At 45.8% G+C, this 13,916-nt stretch overlaps 1 protein-coding gene and 1 long non-coding RNA gene across 7 annotated transcripts in view; one reads left to right on the plus strand and one right to left on the minus strand.

Annotated features, from left to right (window-relative positions):
• Positions 1-13,916, minus strand: part of DRC11 (dynein regulatory complex subunit 11) — a 109,126-nt gene continuing 95,210 nt past the window's right edge. For 3 of the 6 annotated variants that reach the window (XM_074548921.1, XM_014273135.3, XM_074548920.1), the window contains exons 15-18: positions 12,569-12,655; positions 9,839-10,016; positions 6,692-6,930; positions 2-2,027 (exon numbers count right to left, since the gene is read on the minus strand). In XM_074548921.1, the coding sequence (XP_074405022.1) occupies positions 1,890-2,027; positions 6,692-6,930; positions 9,839-10,016; positions 12,569-12,655 (642 nt within the window). In that variant the 3' untranslated portion in view covers positions 2-1,889. Of the gene's footprint in view, positions 2,028-6,691; positions 6,931-9,838; positions 10,017-12,568; positions 12,656-13,916 lie in introns of all 6 variants that reach the window. The other 3 variants (XM_074548922.1, XM_074548918.1, XM_074548919.1) reach the window with 3 other exon arrangements.
• LOC113460338 (uncharacterized) overlaps positions 13,294-13,916 on the plus strand; it is an 80,786-nt gene continuing 80,163 nt past the window's right edge. The window contains exon 1 of the long non-coding RNA XR_003382179.2: positions 13,294-13,609. This is a non-coding gene — a long non-coding RNA (uncharacterized LOC113460338). The remainder of the gene's footprint in view (positions 13,610-13,916) is intronic.

A 13,916-nucleotide genomic window follows, 5' to 3' on the forward strand; every position in this document is an offset into this window, starting at 1 on the left:
AGTTGGGGGTTTTTATGGGGTTTTTTTAGGGATTTTTGGGGATGTTTTTTTGTTGTGTTTTTTGTTTGGGGTTTTTTTGTTTGTTTGTTTTGGTTTGGTTTTTTTTTTCATTTTTAGTTTGGTTGTTTGTTTTTTATTTGGTTTGGTTTGGTTAATTTTATTTTTTGTTGTTTTTTCCCCACGAACTGGTGCCTATCTGGCCAAACCTGGAGGTGTGTGGAAGCTCAGCACCCTCGCTGTGCCCTGGAGATGGATGCTGCCAGTCAGCTGCTCTGGCTCTGCTATTGAGATTGCAGTGAGGCTGCTGAAATATGAGTTAATGGGCTTGCTTACATCCTCCTGAAATGTGCTCCTTCCATCACCCCAGCCCTGCTGTCAGCCCTGGTGTGCAGAGGAGGGCTGTGCTGTCGGCAAGATTGAGGGCAGAATTACCCAAATTAGTTTCCCTGTATATGAGAGCAGAGATGAGGGGGTTTTAAACACCAAGCCTGTCAGCTCTTTGGAGCTTTTCTGCCCAAGGATGAAGTTAGAAGTGCCTTATTTGATCAATCTGGGGTGTGCTGCTGAGTTTGGGCACCCACAAAGAAGAAGGGATGGGAAGCTGATGTTTGCAGCTGCATGCTGCCATGGATTGAAGCCAGGGGCTGGCAGCTCCTAGTGTGGGTTATCCCACATTATATCCCTCTTGTGGATGTTCCAGCAGCTGGATTTCTGCTGGGGGAAGGGCCGGTGTCCATCAGGAATGTCCTGAGGGGTGACACAGGGGAGATGGAACAAGAATTCCCTCTGTTGTTGCTTGGATCTCCTTGGTGGGGCTGGAGGTGCAGCCTCGAGGTTGGAAGGGGGAAACCATGGGGAGCCCTGAAGCAGACTGTGAAATACAGCTAGGAAGGACCAGAGAAATCCCAAACTGGGGTGGCTCCATCCTGTGTGCTGGGGTAGCCTATAGAGAGACAATTCCCTTTATTAACCAGACCAATCCAGTTCACAGTGACACAACTGCTTGAATCCTTTTCTGTGCAGTCTGTTACACCCAGGAATCCTCCCAGGCCCTCCTGTGCCTGACATGAAGGTGCTGCTGCCTCCATGAGCATCCTATGGGGTGTCCCAACGCTTTAGAGTGTCCTTATAAATCCTTTGCCCTCAAAACTGCTGATTTGTAAGTAAACAACGCTCATGAAACAACAAACTGTTTGCTGTTTATGCAAACAAGCTAATCAGGCATTACTTTCTATGGCAAAATAGATTAAAACCAGATTTTGGTGGCCATCCACCCAAATCACCAGCTGGCTGCTTGGCTTTTTTCTGCTGACACCCACAGATATGAATTTGTCTGTGCTAAGGCCTCCAAAGGTGCAAGTGCTGTTCCTCCTGCAGCTGTGTAAATATCCAGCTTGTGGTGGATTGCACCAAGTGCCTCCTAATCCATCCCAATTAAAAAGCAGTCTTTAGAGCTGTAATGGTTTTATTGAGGACTGTAATGCTTTAGACCCACAGATATATAAAGCAGTTAGTTTTATAAAGCATATAGGATATTAAAGTAATGAAAGACATTAAAGTGACATCAATTTTTAAGGAGAGTTACTTGCTGAAATAAATGAGTATGGCCTAAAAGTTGATGGCATGTTACAGGCCTGAGTAATGAACCCTTCTGCCCCCTAAAATCTCTTAGAATAAATAATGCTTGAGCAAGTCAGTGGTCATTAACTCTTTATCCTCTGAGAGCTACATGTTACATCTCATCTGATTTTCTTCCCCTTTTTTAACTTTAATAAACCCATTCAGAGAGGAATTCTCTTCCCTGGAATACCTATAACATTAATTTGTCATGCCTTCACAGAGAAATAGAGTTGTGACTGGTATGGCCAGGTGAAAAATCCTTGAGAAAGTTACTTTTTCCCTTTCCCTTTCCCTTTCCCTTTTCCTTTTCCTTTCCCTTTCCGTTTCTTTCTTTTTCCTTTTCCTTCTTCATCTGTTGCATGTTCTGCGAGCCACGCTTTCCCCAGCGGGGTCTTGCCATACCAGGCCTGGAGAACAAAAAAAGCATTTAATAAAAAAAAAAAAAAAAAAAAAAAAAAAAAAAAAAAAAAAAAAAAAAAAATCCCCAAACCTCTTAAAATCCAGGCTGGCTGGTGGAGAAGCCAAAATGAAAGCCTCAGATCTCTTGAGAACATGATTATCCCAAGAAGTGCAGCAATTGATCGAGCTGAGTCTCATTAACAGCAATACTTAGCTGGGCCATTTGTGTTGCTATAGTTATGGAAATGTTAAATTCCATGATCAACCCCCATTTCCAGAGAATATAGCTCTTGTCAGAGCTCCCTCTGCTCCAGACTTGGCAACAGACAAATCATCCCCTCCTCGTGCCTCTGCAAATCGATGCAGACAGCTTTGATTTCCATGAGGGAGCTCAGGAAGCCAAACAAACCCCCAGCATTAGGAACCTGTTTATTGCTTTCAGATGCCTGCTCACAGGCCTGTGACTTGTAAATGATTCTGCTGGAGCTGCTCTGCACACTTGTCCAGCTCCTGGTGTCAGGGAGGCAGCTCCAGGCTGTGTCAGAGTGATGGGGAGTGAAGGAGAAGGGGAGGCTTTGAAGGCAGCCCTGGGTGGGAATTACTCCTTCCTTACTCCTTCCTTACTCCTTCCTTACTCCTTCCTTACTCCTTCCTTACTCCTTCTTCCCTACAAGAACCTCACTCAACAAAGTCCTGCCTAAACCAGAGATTCAGACTGTGCCAGGCATTGATAAAATTCCTTCCTGACCATGGGCTGCTATTTAATCTCACATCTCTGCCCAGGTCATCTCCAAGCTCCCTCCCAGTGTGGCATCCTGCAAAATCTGCCTTTTCCATCTGCTTTGCCCCAAATCCGGCTCCCAGCTTGAGCCTCTTCAGGCATCCCTGAAGAATTTGTCTTCTCCAGTGTGTGTTACAGGAAGAGAAGCTGGGAGAAGAGGTACTGGAAGGGAATAGGGAAGGAAAACTCAACATGTCCCTCTCCTGACCCCAGATGGTCCTTCCTGGTGCCACCTTTACAAGGTGGGGTAAAACATCCACTGCAGTTCTGCTTTAATTATCTGAATTAGCTGAGCATCTCACCTTCAAAACCCCGATAAAATCATTCTCCAGCCTCCTGGGTGCCCACATCCAGGCAGGGCATGGATGGTGGTGGGCAGGAACCCCATGGCTCTCAGTGAAGTTGAATTTTGCTGCCTCAGTCCCAGGCCAAAGTATTCCAGGTTTTGGGAGAACCACAGAGCTGGGCTGTGTTGCTGTTTCTGGCCCATCCCACGAGAGGGATGAGGTGGGGACTGTGAGTTTGGGCTCCCTGGCAGAAGCTGAGGGAAGCCAGGAGAGCCCAGTGATATCTCTGGCCTGGATGAGACTCCACAAGGCCACAGGGATTTTATTTCCCCCTCAGTTTTGTCTCCTGGGTGTAACACCCTCCAGACCTTCTGTGGGAGGTGGAGAGGGTGGGAAAACCTTGCCAAGAGCTTTCTGGGAGCTTGGTGGGGTGGAAAGAGCTGTTTGAGCATCTCCCTGCCAGCTCTGGGTCACTGGCAAAGGACTCGAGGCATTTGGCAGGAGAAGCCAAGAGACCCTGGATGTCTCTTTTTGTTCTCTTCCCAATTCTTTGTGCAAATATTTCAGTGCACAACAGTAACTTTTTGTCTGTTTAGCTGGTGGAGCTGTTCCATGAAATTAGCTCCTCAGACACAGCTAAAATTAAAGTCCATTTACCACCAGCAGCTGAACTGGGGATGGAAGTTACTGGCAGCAGCGACTGATCAGTGTTAAAATATTTGGCTTTTGGAGGAATGATGTCCACAGGCTTTGGAACGGGTTCTCTTAGGTATTTCTGTGGCTGCCACGTCCCTGGAAATGCTCAAGGCCAGGCTGGATGGGGTTTGGAGCAACCTGGGATAGTGGAAGGTGTCCCTGCCCATGGAATGGGGTGGAACAAGGTGGGATTTAAGGTCCCTTCCAACCCAAACCGTTCCATGATTTTGGTCCAGTCACTACCAGGCAGAATTGGTGTGGTGAGCTGGCTTTGCCTCTCCAGAAATCCCTTCTGTGTAAGGATTTATATCAACCACCCTGGTGCACTAATTTATAATTTCAAAAAATGGGAATGTGTAATTGGGGCAGAAATTTGAGTAAATGGAAGGCAGAAATCACATTGTCACCAAATTTTGCATTATTTATACTCATTTTGGAACACTGGCAGAATATAAATGTCAGACTGGGAGATTCATGCTTTCAGGGAAGAAAAACCCAAGATTCATCACAGGGCTAATCTTCACTTGGAACACAGTGTTTTAGCTGCCCCACTTCCACAGGGGACACAGCAAAGCAAAGGGAAAGGTCCAGAAATGGCAGTGATTGGAAGCTTGGGAAGAGAGGCTTCTGTGTGAGGAGAGATGGGGATTACTGGAGTTAATTAATGCACAAGGCTATTTTGACAATCCTGCTCCCCTGTGCCATATCTCAGGTGCTGCAGCAAGGCTCCGTGACATTTAAAAGGGAAACAAAATTCCACCAGATATAAGGAAATACTTTCTTAAGGGCTGTAATTAATGCAAGGAGATGATTGCCATGGGATGCTGAGGACAGGATCATTTGAGCTGTGTTCCAAATGAAGGGCTGCCTGGGCACTTTGTGCTGTACAAAACAGGAACATTTTATAGTGCCTGGGATAATATTTTCAAGTTAAACTCACACTAAATACTTGCTCTCATGTTTCAGGGTACAAATGGATTACTACTTGGAGCTGGGAATGATGGAGTATTTTTTTTCCTCTTTGCTGTAACACTGAACCATTAGCCTTTCCCTGAGGAGAGATAGTGGTTTAGTGAGCAAGCATGAGGAAAAAAAAAAGGGTAATTTGCCAAATATCACAAATTCTACATGTGCTGAGTGAGCCAAATGGCTCTAAATGGAAATTGGGAAGTACTCAGCAGGGCTGGAAGAAATGTGCACTGTCATTAGGTCAGCAGTGGGAGAAGCCTTGGAGAACACTGTGGGAATCAGCATCCTGGTTGTGCTGGGAGCTGCTGGGGGGAGCAGGACAACAAGGAAACCTCCCAGCCAGGAAAGGTTCCTGGCTGAAATTAGATTACAGGAATTATTCCAAATAATTCCTAGAAGCAGTAGGAATTACGGGGGCCATGGGATGGAGAAAGCTCTTTTGGGGTCTCCTGGAGCAGTCCAGAGGTCTCACCTCACTGGGAGACAGCAGGGCTCTGCCCAGTGCCCAAGGACTTTGTAGCATTTATCAAGCTGGAAAGTGATCCATGGGTACTTGAGGCATGTGTGGAATCACAGAATCCCAGACTGGTTTGGGCTGGGAGGGTCCTTAAAGCTCATCCCATCCCACTTCTTGCCATGGCAGGGACACCTTCCACTATCCCAGGCTGCTCCAAGCCCCATCCAACCTGGTCTGGGACACTTCCAGGGAGCAGCAACAGCTTTTCTGAGCACCCCGTGTCAGTGAAAAAAATACACCTCAAACTCTCAGTTCTGCCCTCAGGATTTTATAGCCCTGAGGGATGGAGCTTGAGGCAGAAACTCATTTATTTTAAAGCCTGGAAGGAAAACTAGATTCTAAAGAAATTATTTTTGAAATGATTTAAGAGAAGGGCTTAGAATGGATATTGAATGGCCAGGTGCTTTGCCTTCTCAAGGTGATGTATCCAGGCTTGCTGAACACCTCAGGTCTGGAAGGGAAAGGACAAATGCATGGAATTGATGGTCCCTGTGTGTTTTATCCATGCATGTGGGAGGCTACTCTGCTCAACATGAGCAGCAGCAGGTTCACCAAAGAACCTGCCAGCTGTGCTGCCAAAATAAGGACTGCTTTGGCACATCCAGCTGGGGGGAGATGGGTTTTGGTGCTGTTGAGCCCTAAATCACCTCTCAAATGGTGAGGTGCCAACCCACCAGCACAGTGAGCAGGTCCCTGCACCACGTGTGGCTGGACATGGCAGGGGATGTGTCCCAGACTGCAAGGCAAGATGTATTCTGTTACCATCTGCATGGCAGCTGTCTTTTGTCAAGTGGGCAGCTTTCCTTATCTCTTCCACACCCACTCCTCCCTCTGGGGAGACACCTGCTGATAACAGCTATGGAATGTCACTGCATGGCTGATAAGAACTGCAGCATCCCATTGGGAGATGGGAGCCCAGAGGGAGGAGCCAAGCATTCCTGCCTGGATATAATCTGGAGGTTCTGGAACACCAGCACAGCTTCTGCACTGGATTTCCCAGAGGAACAGCAGCTGCCTCTTCCCCTGGACCTTCAGAGGAAGAATCCATCCTTCTACAGGATCCCTGCTCCAGCAGAACCAGCCCTGGCACTGCAGGAGGGCTGAGCCACAATTCCAATGGCACTGCTGCCAGCACCCTGACCCACAGGGTGTCAGGTTGGGTTCTGACTCTGTCAGTGTTGTTCTAGTGTACTGCATTGTTTCTTTTATCCTTTTATTTTTTTTTCTTTTCCCTATTAAAGAACTGTTATTCCCTGCTCCCATATTTTTGCCTGAGAGCCCCTTAATTTAAAATTTATAGCAATTCAGAGGGGTGGGGAGGGTTTACATTCTCCATTTCAGGGGAGGCTCCTGCCTTCCTTAGCAGACTCCTGTCTTTCCAAACCAAGACAAATGACAAAAGACACGAAACAGAGAATTCACCTGGAACGCTGCTTCCTCCTCGTTGTACACTGGGTCGTGTCTGGCCAGGGAAGTGACAAACTCAATAGTCCTCAGGGGCTTCCTGGCCATCTGCAGCAGCCTCAGCTCAGTCAGCACAGCGTGCACCACCTCCACAACGTGGCCCTGGGTGTAGCCATCTGACATGTGTGCCAGGCAGTTGAGGTTCAGCAGCTTGGTGAGGGTCCCACCACCCTGCAGGATGTAGTGCTTCCACAGGGCTGAGCACCAGGACATGCAAAAGAGACAGTGCAAAGACAGAAATTCAATGAAAGCAGGAGAAAGATATTTTGTTATTATTTATTTTGTTACTGGAACAAGAAAATAAGGACTAATAATTAGGAAAGCCAAAATTCAAATTTTTTTTTGTGTGCTCTCTTTTCCCTTCAGATTTGCAGCATAGGGCTTTTAGGCATGAGTGCTTTTAAACCCTTACTGAAAATTTTTGGTTTGTGCCAGTGCCTTTCACTACTGAATTTATGGTCTAGTTATTCAAAGGCAGGCAGGAAACAATCAATTTTAAGAAGGAAATCCTTATTTCCAGAATAAATCCTTATTTCCAGCTCAAATATAATAACATTTTATTATTATTTATTTTGATATTGGAACAAGAAAATAAGGACTATTGATCAGGAAAGCCAAAATTCAATTTTTTTTTTTTTGGTGTGCTCTCTTTTCTCTTCAGATTTGCAGCATTAGTGCTTTTAAACCCTTACTGATAATTTTTAGCCATCAGTCAGTGCTTCTCAGCAAGTCCTTGAGGGCACACAGAGTGGGCTGGGTATGTGTGTAAGAAGGGAAAGAACCACTTGTGTGTGTCCACAGAACCTGTCCAGTGCTCCCATTTGGATGTGCAGAGTTTAATGCCTTTACCACCAGCCTGTTTTTATTTCTCTGACCCTCATCACAGCTTATTCCTGCTGAGCTGAGGGGCTCCATGTCCCAAAGGCTTCCAGCTATCAAGCACATGTTTAAAGGTGCAAATTTTCTGTGATTGGGGTTTTGCTGGTTACTTGAAAGGTGAACTTGGTTGTATCTTTTAGCTGTGAACTTCTGTGACCTGATTGATTTCTTTGGGGTTGTGAAGTGGCTGAGATTTTGTTCCCAAAGAATAGGAATAATACCAATTTTTTGCTTTGTTTTATGTTGAGTAAAGCTCTATTTCAGAGAAATTTAGGAGAGCTTTGATACGGCCTCCTCAGGCTTTGCTTTAAAGCATTACATAGAAATATTTGGAAAAGATTAGGAGGATTATGGATAAGAGGTTAAAAAGTTCCTTGAATGAGACATTTTGAGTCTGCTGTGCCTGAATGCTCAGATGTAGCATGAAGATGTTGGGTGGAGGTTGGTGCTGCTGGAAAAGCTGCCTTGTTCTCCCCTGGACATCAATTCCATGGACTGGAGCCCATAACTATTGACAGCTCTGCTCTGCATTTCTCACTCCAGCAATCTGTGGTCTCCCACTTGCCTCGTGCTTGTGCTCAATAAATATTGGCTGAATCACTAATTCATAAAAGAGGAATTGATGCACACAGGCAGACATTGTGTGCTGCAGCTCCTGGTGCAGGTGTGTAACACAAGGGACTGCCTTGCTGGGTGATTAATGGCAAGAAATCAGTATGGGATTGTGAATCTTCCAGTTTAATGATTTCCATTGTATATTTACTGCTCCCACTGAGCACAGATTGGAATCCTCTGCTCTGTAACCAGAGGGAGGGCTGCAGCACACAGGTACCTGTGCACTGTGTGTTACAAGTATTTGTTATGTCATTATTTTTCTGTCAAAACAAGTTTCTTTCCTTCTCAAAGGGGGTGTCAGGCACTGAAAACTGACAGCACTGGGAGCTGAAGATCCTATTTCCATAGAACTTCAGGGAAGCTTGGGGCTGAAGAACAAGCCAGGTACTCTGAAATGGGGCAACATCAAAGAATTAAAGCCACACATTTATTCTGCTTTAAAATGCCACAAGTTAACTTTTTTGGGCATTCTGAAGTGTGCAGTTGAAATCCCTTGAGCTGGCCATTTTTTGGACTCCAGGTTAGTGGTGAAAGTCCCAGAATGTGGCAGTTCAACCCCTAGAAGTGAGCACAGCTAAATTCAGCTGCTGTCACCTCCTTTCTCTGGGTTTTGCTCATGTCTCCTTATCTCTCAGCAATTCCTCAGAGCTGTCACCTAACAAGAAACACTTGTTCCCTTGGTTGGTGACCATTTCCCATCCACAGCAGGAAAATGATGCAACCTGGGAGAGGTTTGCAATGTGCTAGGCAGCCAAACTCTGTCCTGGGCTCACCCAGATGTGCAACACCTGGGTGCCTGGGCTGCCCCTGAGGGATGCAGGATGGAACTGGACTGCACAATGTGTTTGTCAGAGTTTTGTAACAAGGTGACACTGGACAGAGCAGAGAGTGCCTGTGTGCCAAGGTCCCTGAGCCAGAGGGGTTTTCTTTTATTGCTGTTTATTGCAGATTTCAGGGTGCTTAAAACCTCAAAACATTGGAGGTTTGTTTTATTAGAAAATACCCCTGTTTTCCTTGAAAGCTTTGAGTCTCAGTACATGGAATATTCAATGATTTTGTCAGAATTGGGGAGGGCTTGTTTATCACTGTAAACATTTGACAGACCAGACATGCAAAATCATGGATGCCTGTACAATTTCTCTCGTGATCTGTAAGCACAAAAAGTGGAATTTGTGAGAGAGAAAATTTAGTACTCCTGACATGGTCTGGTTTTGGAGAGGCTGAGAAGTTGTGTTGTTTGGAGTATGGAGACTGGAAATTCAGAACTGCAAACTGGAACCAGAAATTCAGAAGCAATGTGTTAAAAAAAATTAAAAATTAAAATATAAAATATGTGCTGAGATGGGGTGGGAGGGGACCAGCTCAGCTTGGTGCACACTGAACTCATGGAAAAATGTGAATTGGTGGTGAAGAGTATTTTAAATTATTCTCCTAGCTTCCACTTTTATTATTTGGCCTTTGGAGGAGCCTGTATTGATTTAACCTACATTGCCAGGACTTGAGCCACACCAGAGGCATGACTTGAGCTGAAGGGCAGTTCTGAGGATGACCAGGCAACAAGCAGGGATTTGAAGCAGTGGGATTAACCCTGAGGATGACTGAAATACTTGCCAAATCTTGTCAGGTAGTCAGGCTTTGAGATGAGAATGATTTTCTGGTAGAGTTTGCAGAAAGGTCCCACATTGGCATCAAAGGGTCTCCTGGTGGTGCCCACGAGCAGAACCCTGTCCTTGGGTTTCAGAGTCCTCAGGAACTGGGGCAGCAGCCTGGCCAGGCGCTTGAAGTTCACCTGCAGCACGTGGGAACAGGAGAAGGAAAGAGTTGTTAAGGATGCTGACAGCTCAGAGTTAATGAGCTGGAGCTGGACCTGCTGCCTGCAACAGGATTTTGGGTTTTTTTCAGTGCTCTGGTTGTATTTGGTGTGAGCTGGTGAGATATCAACACAAGCAAAAAGATTCTGCCTCCTCAGATTGAGATAAACACTTGATTTCTGCTTCTGTTTTTGTTTTGGTTTGTGCCAGTGCCTTTCACTACTGAATTTATGGTCTGGTTATTCAAAGGCAGGCAGGAAACAATTAATTTAAAGAAGGAAATCCTTATTTCCAGCTCAAGGAGAAATATTGCAGGGACCTGCACACCTGATGAACCTCGACAGGTAGAAAATTGTAACCTGGCTTGGAATCCTCCCAGCTCTTGGAGGTTATGATTTTCTGACTTCTAAGTGTGAAAAATACACTCCCTATTTTTTGCTGTGCTTTTTAACTTTGCTGAGGCTCTGAGAACAAAGGTTCTGGGAGCTAAGGGTTCATTTCTTTGCAATAATTTACTGCTTGACTTTGTAACACATTTTTAACTGCTGCTTACAGAGCAAATGAGTATAGAGCAGAACCTTTTATTGGAGAACCTTTTATATCAAATATTATTTATATTTGATAATGTTCAAGTGAATATTGGCTGAAGAAGCCTCACCAGATTGTTGTAGTGTCATTACTGTTAATCCATAAGCTTTCCCACAAGTTTTTGGGTAGAGTAGCACTTTTTTTCCCCTAAATAAGCTTGTCTTGACACAATACATTTGGTGGATCATTCCTTTGCTTCTCATGGTCATGCTGTGCATTTCTGTCACCCTGGGATGAGCACAGTGACTGGTACTTGCTTTGGCCTCTGAAGGCTGAGCTTAGCTCATCTTTTAGGATGGGCCTGGTCTGGTGGAAGATGTCCCTGCCCTGCAGGAGGTGGAACCAGGTGAGCTTTAAGGCCCCTTTCAACCCAAACCATTCTCCAAAATTCCAGCACTCTGCCTGTCCTCCCAGGTCCACGCTCTCTCCTCTAAGTGTTGGGTGTGCTGTGAACAATTTGGGATGTGTGGGATCCCAAGCCTGGAGCCAACAGGCTCCCACCAAGGGGGAATGTCTTGGGATGGGTACAAGGGCCAGAGGGGACACCCTGGACTCTGAAGTGGGCAGGACAAGAAAGTTTTCCACACAGATGGCAAAGCAAGCAAGGATCATGAGTAATCCAGGCCATTTTGGGCCCCTAATCTTAATTTTAATCCTCATCTGCATTCTCTGTCAGGGTTTGAGCCCAAGAGAAAGGTTCCCTCCCACTGTGGGGACCACTAAGGGTCCCTCTGATGCCTTGTGCAGGCTGCCCTAGAACAGAGGCTGAAGAGAGTTAAAGAATAAAGCAGGGATTGATTAAAAGGATCTCCTCAATGGACACACCTTGGGCAGCACAAGAGCCCAGCCAGGGCTGCACCCAAGATGAAACAAAATGGTCACAAAATGGATGACTGGTCACCAGGTCTCTAACTTTTAAAAGTTCTGCTCCATTTGCATATTGGAGTTAATTGTCCCATTACAGTTTTAGGTTATCAAATCTCATCCTTCTTGTTTTTCTCTCTTCAGTCCATGTTGTTTGTGCTCCTGGGCTGAGATTTGGATCATTTGTCCTTGGTGCCCAGCTGGAGCAGGAATTGTTTTGTCTCCCTGCTCTGTGCACAGAGCTCACCAACCCATAATACGAAGTTCAGACCCACACACTAGAGCAGCACAGAATGTGAAAATACAAAAGCTCAAACCTGAGGCATCACTCTAAGGATCCCTGCACAGCCACCACCTCACCTAGCCCTGGCAGAAGGAACAGCCCCAGCCAGGGTTGGGTTGTCTTGTGCTGCCTTTCCAAAATACATTCTTGTGACCACCCCACAGACACTCTAAGTAAAAAAGGTTTAATTTTTCACGTAAAGCTCTAATAGCAAAATATTCTGCAGGCAACAGGAACTGGGGCGGTGTTGTTGCTGTGAATATGGGGCAGAATTTAATTTTCTTTCCAATGGGGAAGCCCCACAGGAGAGGAAGGAATGGAAGCAGTGGCATTAGGACTCCTGAGAGCCCAAAGAAAAGAATCTCTAATTGTAACTATTTAACACAGGCTCATTGTTTTTGCAGTGGAAATCTATCCTTGTTACTTTATTGTTCACTTTGGCTCCATCCAATTTCTCAAATTAATAGAGCTGAACAATTTAAGCTCATCTCAACTTTTAGCTTCTTGCCTCATATTTTGAAATTCTCCATTATTCCCTTTTACTTTCCAGGGCACTGATGAGCAGTGACTGGACTATTTTTAAATAAAGCAAGGATAGGTGGAAGAGAGAAATGTGACCTCTTGGGGGCTCTTAAGAAGTCACAAGACTCTCTTAAAAGCTAAAAAAAAAAAGAAGTTAGTGAGACAAGCTATTATCAAGCAAGCTTTGGCAGGTCTGGCCATAGTGCTATGTGCTTTGTGTGGGCTGTAGTGCAACAGGAGAAATTATCTGCACTGAAATAAAGAAGAATTCACCTCATCTTCTCCCTTTGTTGCCCCTTTGGAATATATTCTCTCTGTGTCTCCAATCCACACCACTGAAGGCTGCAATTCCTTGCCCACCTAGGAGAAAAGGCAAAGAGTTGATTAAAGCAGCTGCAGTTTCATACCTGGGAGCCTGTCACTGGGCTTTTGTATCCAGATTGCAGCAGCTCAATTAGTCTGGCTCATTTTTTATCCCTGGGAATGTTGAGCAGTTGTGGAAAGCAGTGCTTGGCAAATCCAACTCTTTCTAGTCAGGAATGGAGCATTAAGAGCCCACCCCAGACTGGATCATTTTGTCTGCTATGCTTATCTTTAATTTCTCAGCACACATTCAGTTGTGCTCCTGCAAGAGGAAGCCTGGATTTGGTGTTCAGTGGAAAATCATGGTCCAAGGGCAGCTTTAGGATCCCACCCTGCTTTTCTGGATGGGGACACAGGCAAGGCATGGCTGCTGCATGACAGGGAGGGCACTCTTCATTAAGCAAAACAGTTTGTCAATCTTCTGGTTGAAACATTTAATTTGCAGTGAGCCCAAGAATTAAATTTGAAGGAGTGTGTGGGGGAGGCATTGCCCAAAATTGGTTTTTCCTGTTCCAAAGTGGGAGGCTCGATACCCCTGGTTCACAGCAGGATGGCAGCAATGCTACAGGCTTTTTCCATATCCTGCACTCTTCCCCATTGCTATAGAAACGCCAGAGGTTGAGCCATTCCAGAGGTTTAGACACTCTGCTGCCAAATTTTAATCACTTTCCAGTGGCTCTCAGAGTTTGCTCAGCAACAAAAAGTGACGGCTCGAGGAGTCAGCGGTAACGAGAGAGAGAGAGACAGGCACAGCTTCTTTCTATCCTGCCTTTTGCTTTTTTTTATTTTTTTCCTTTAATTCCCCCTAGTTGAAGCTGCTGCTTCCAGGAAGGCAGCTGACAAAACCCAGGGGCTGTGTACATCACAGGCTGCTGGCTGATTGGCAGCCAGGCAGGAGGAATTGAGTTGTGAGCAGCTCTGCAGCTCATTTTGGTGGCTGTGTTTCAAAGGGTGAGTGTGGGAGTGCAGGAGGGGTGGGCTGGGGATGGGGGAGAGCACGGGCAACAAGGGCTGGTCACTTTGTTTGCTGTGCTGCTGGTGGGGTGAAGTGGGAGCAGTGCCACCTTCAGTGTGTGACACTTTGATGGGTGGCAGCTGGTCAGTTCTAGAATACGTGAGGTGATACCTCCAAGTCCAGTTGGATTGTAGAACTCTGGAATGGTTGGGGCTGGAAAAGATCTTAAAGCTCATCCCATTCCACCCCTGTGCCACTGTCCCAGGCTGCTCCCAGCCCTGCCCAGCCTGGCCTTGGGATCCA

Source organism: Zonotrichia albicollis, chromosome 10, assembly GCF_047830755.1.
Source record: "Zonotrichia albicollis isolate bZonAlb1 chromosome 10, bZonAlb1.hap1, whole genome shotgun sequence".
NCBI lineage: Eukaryota > Metazoa > Chordata > Aves > Passeriformes > Passerellidae > Zonotrichia > Zonotrichia albicollis.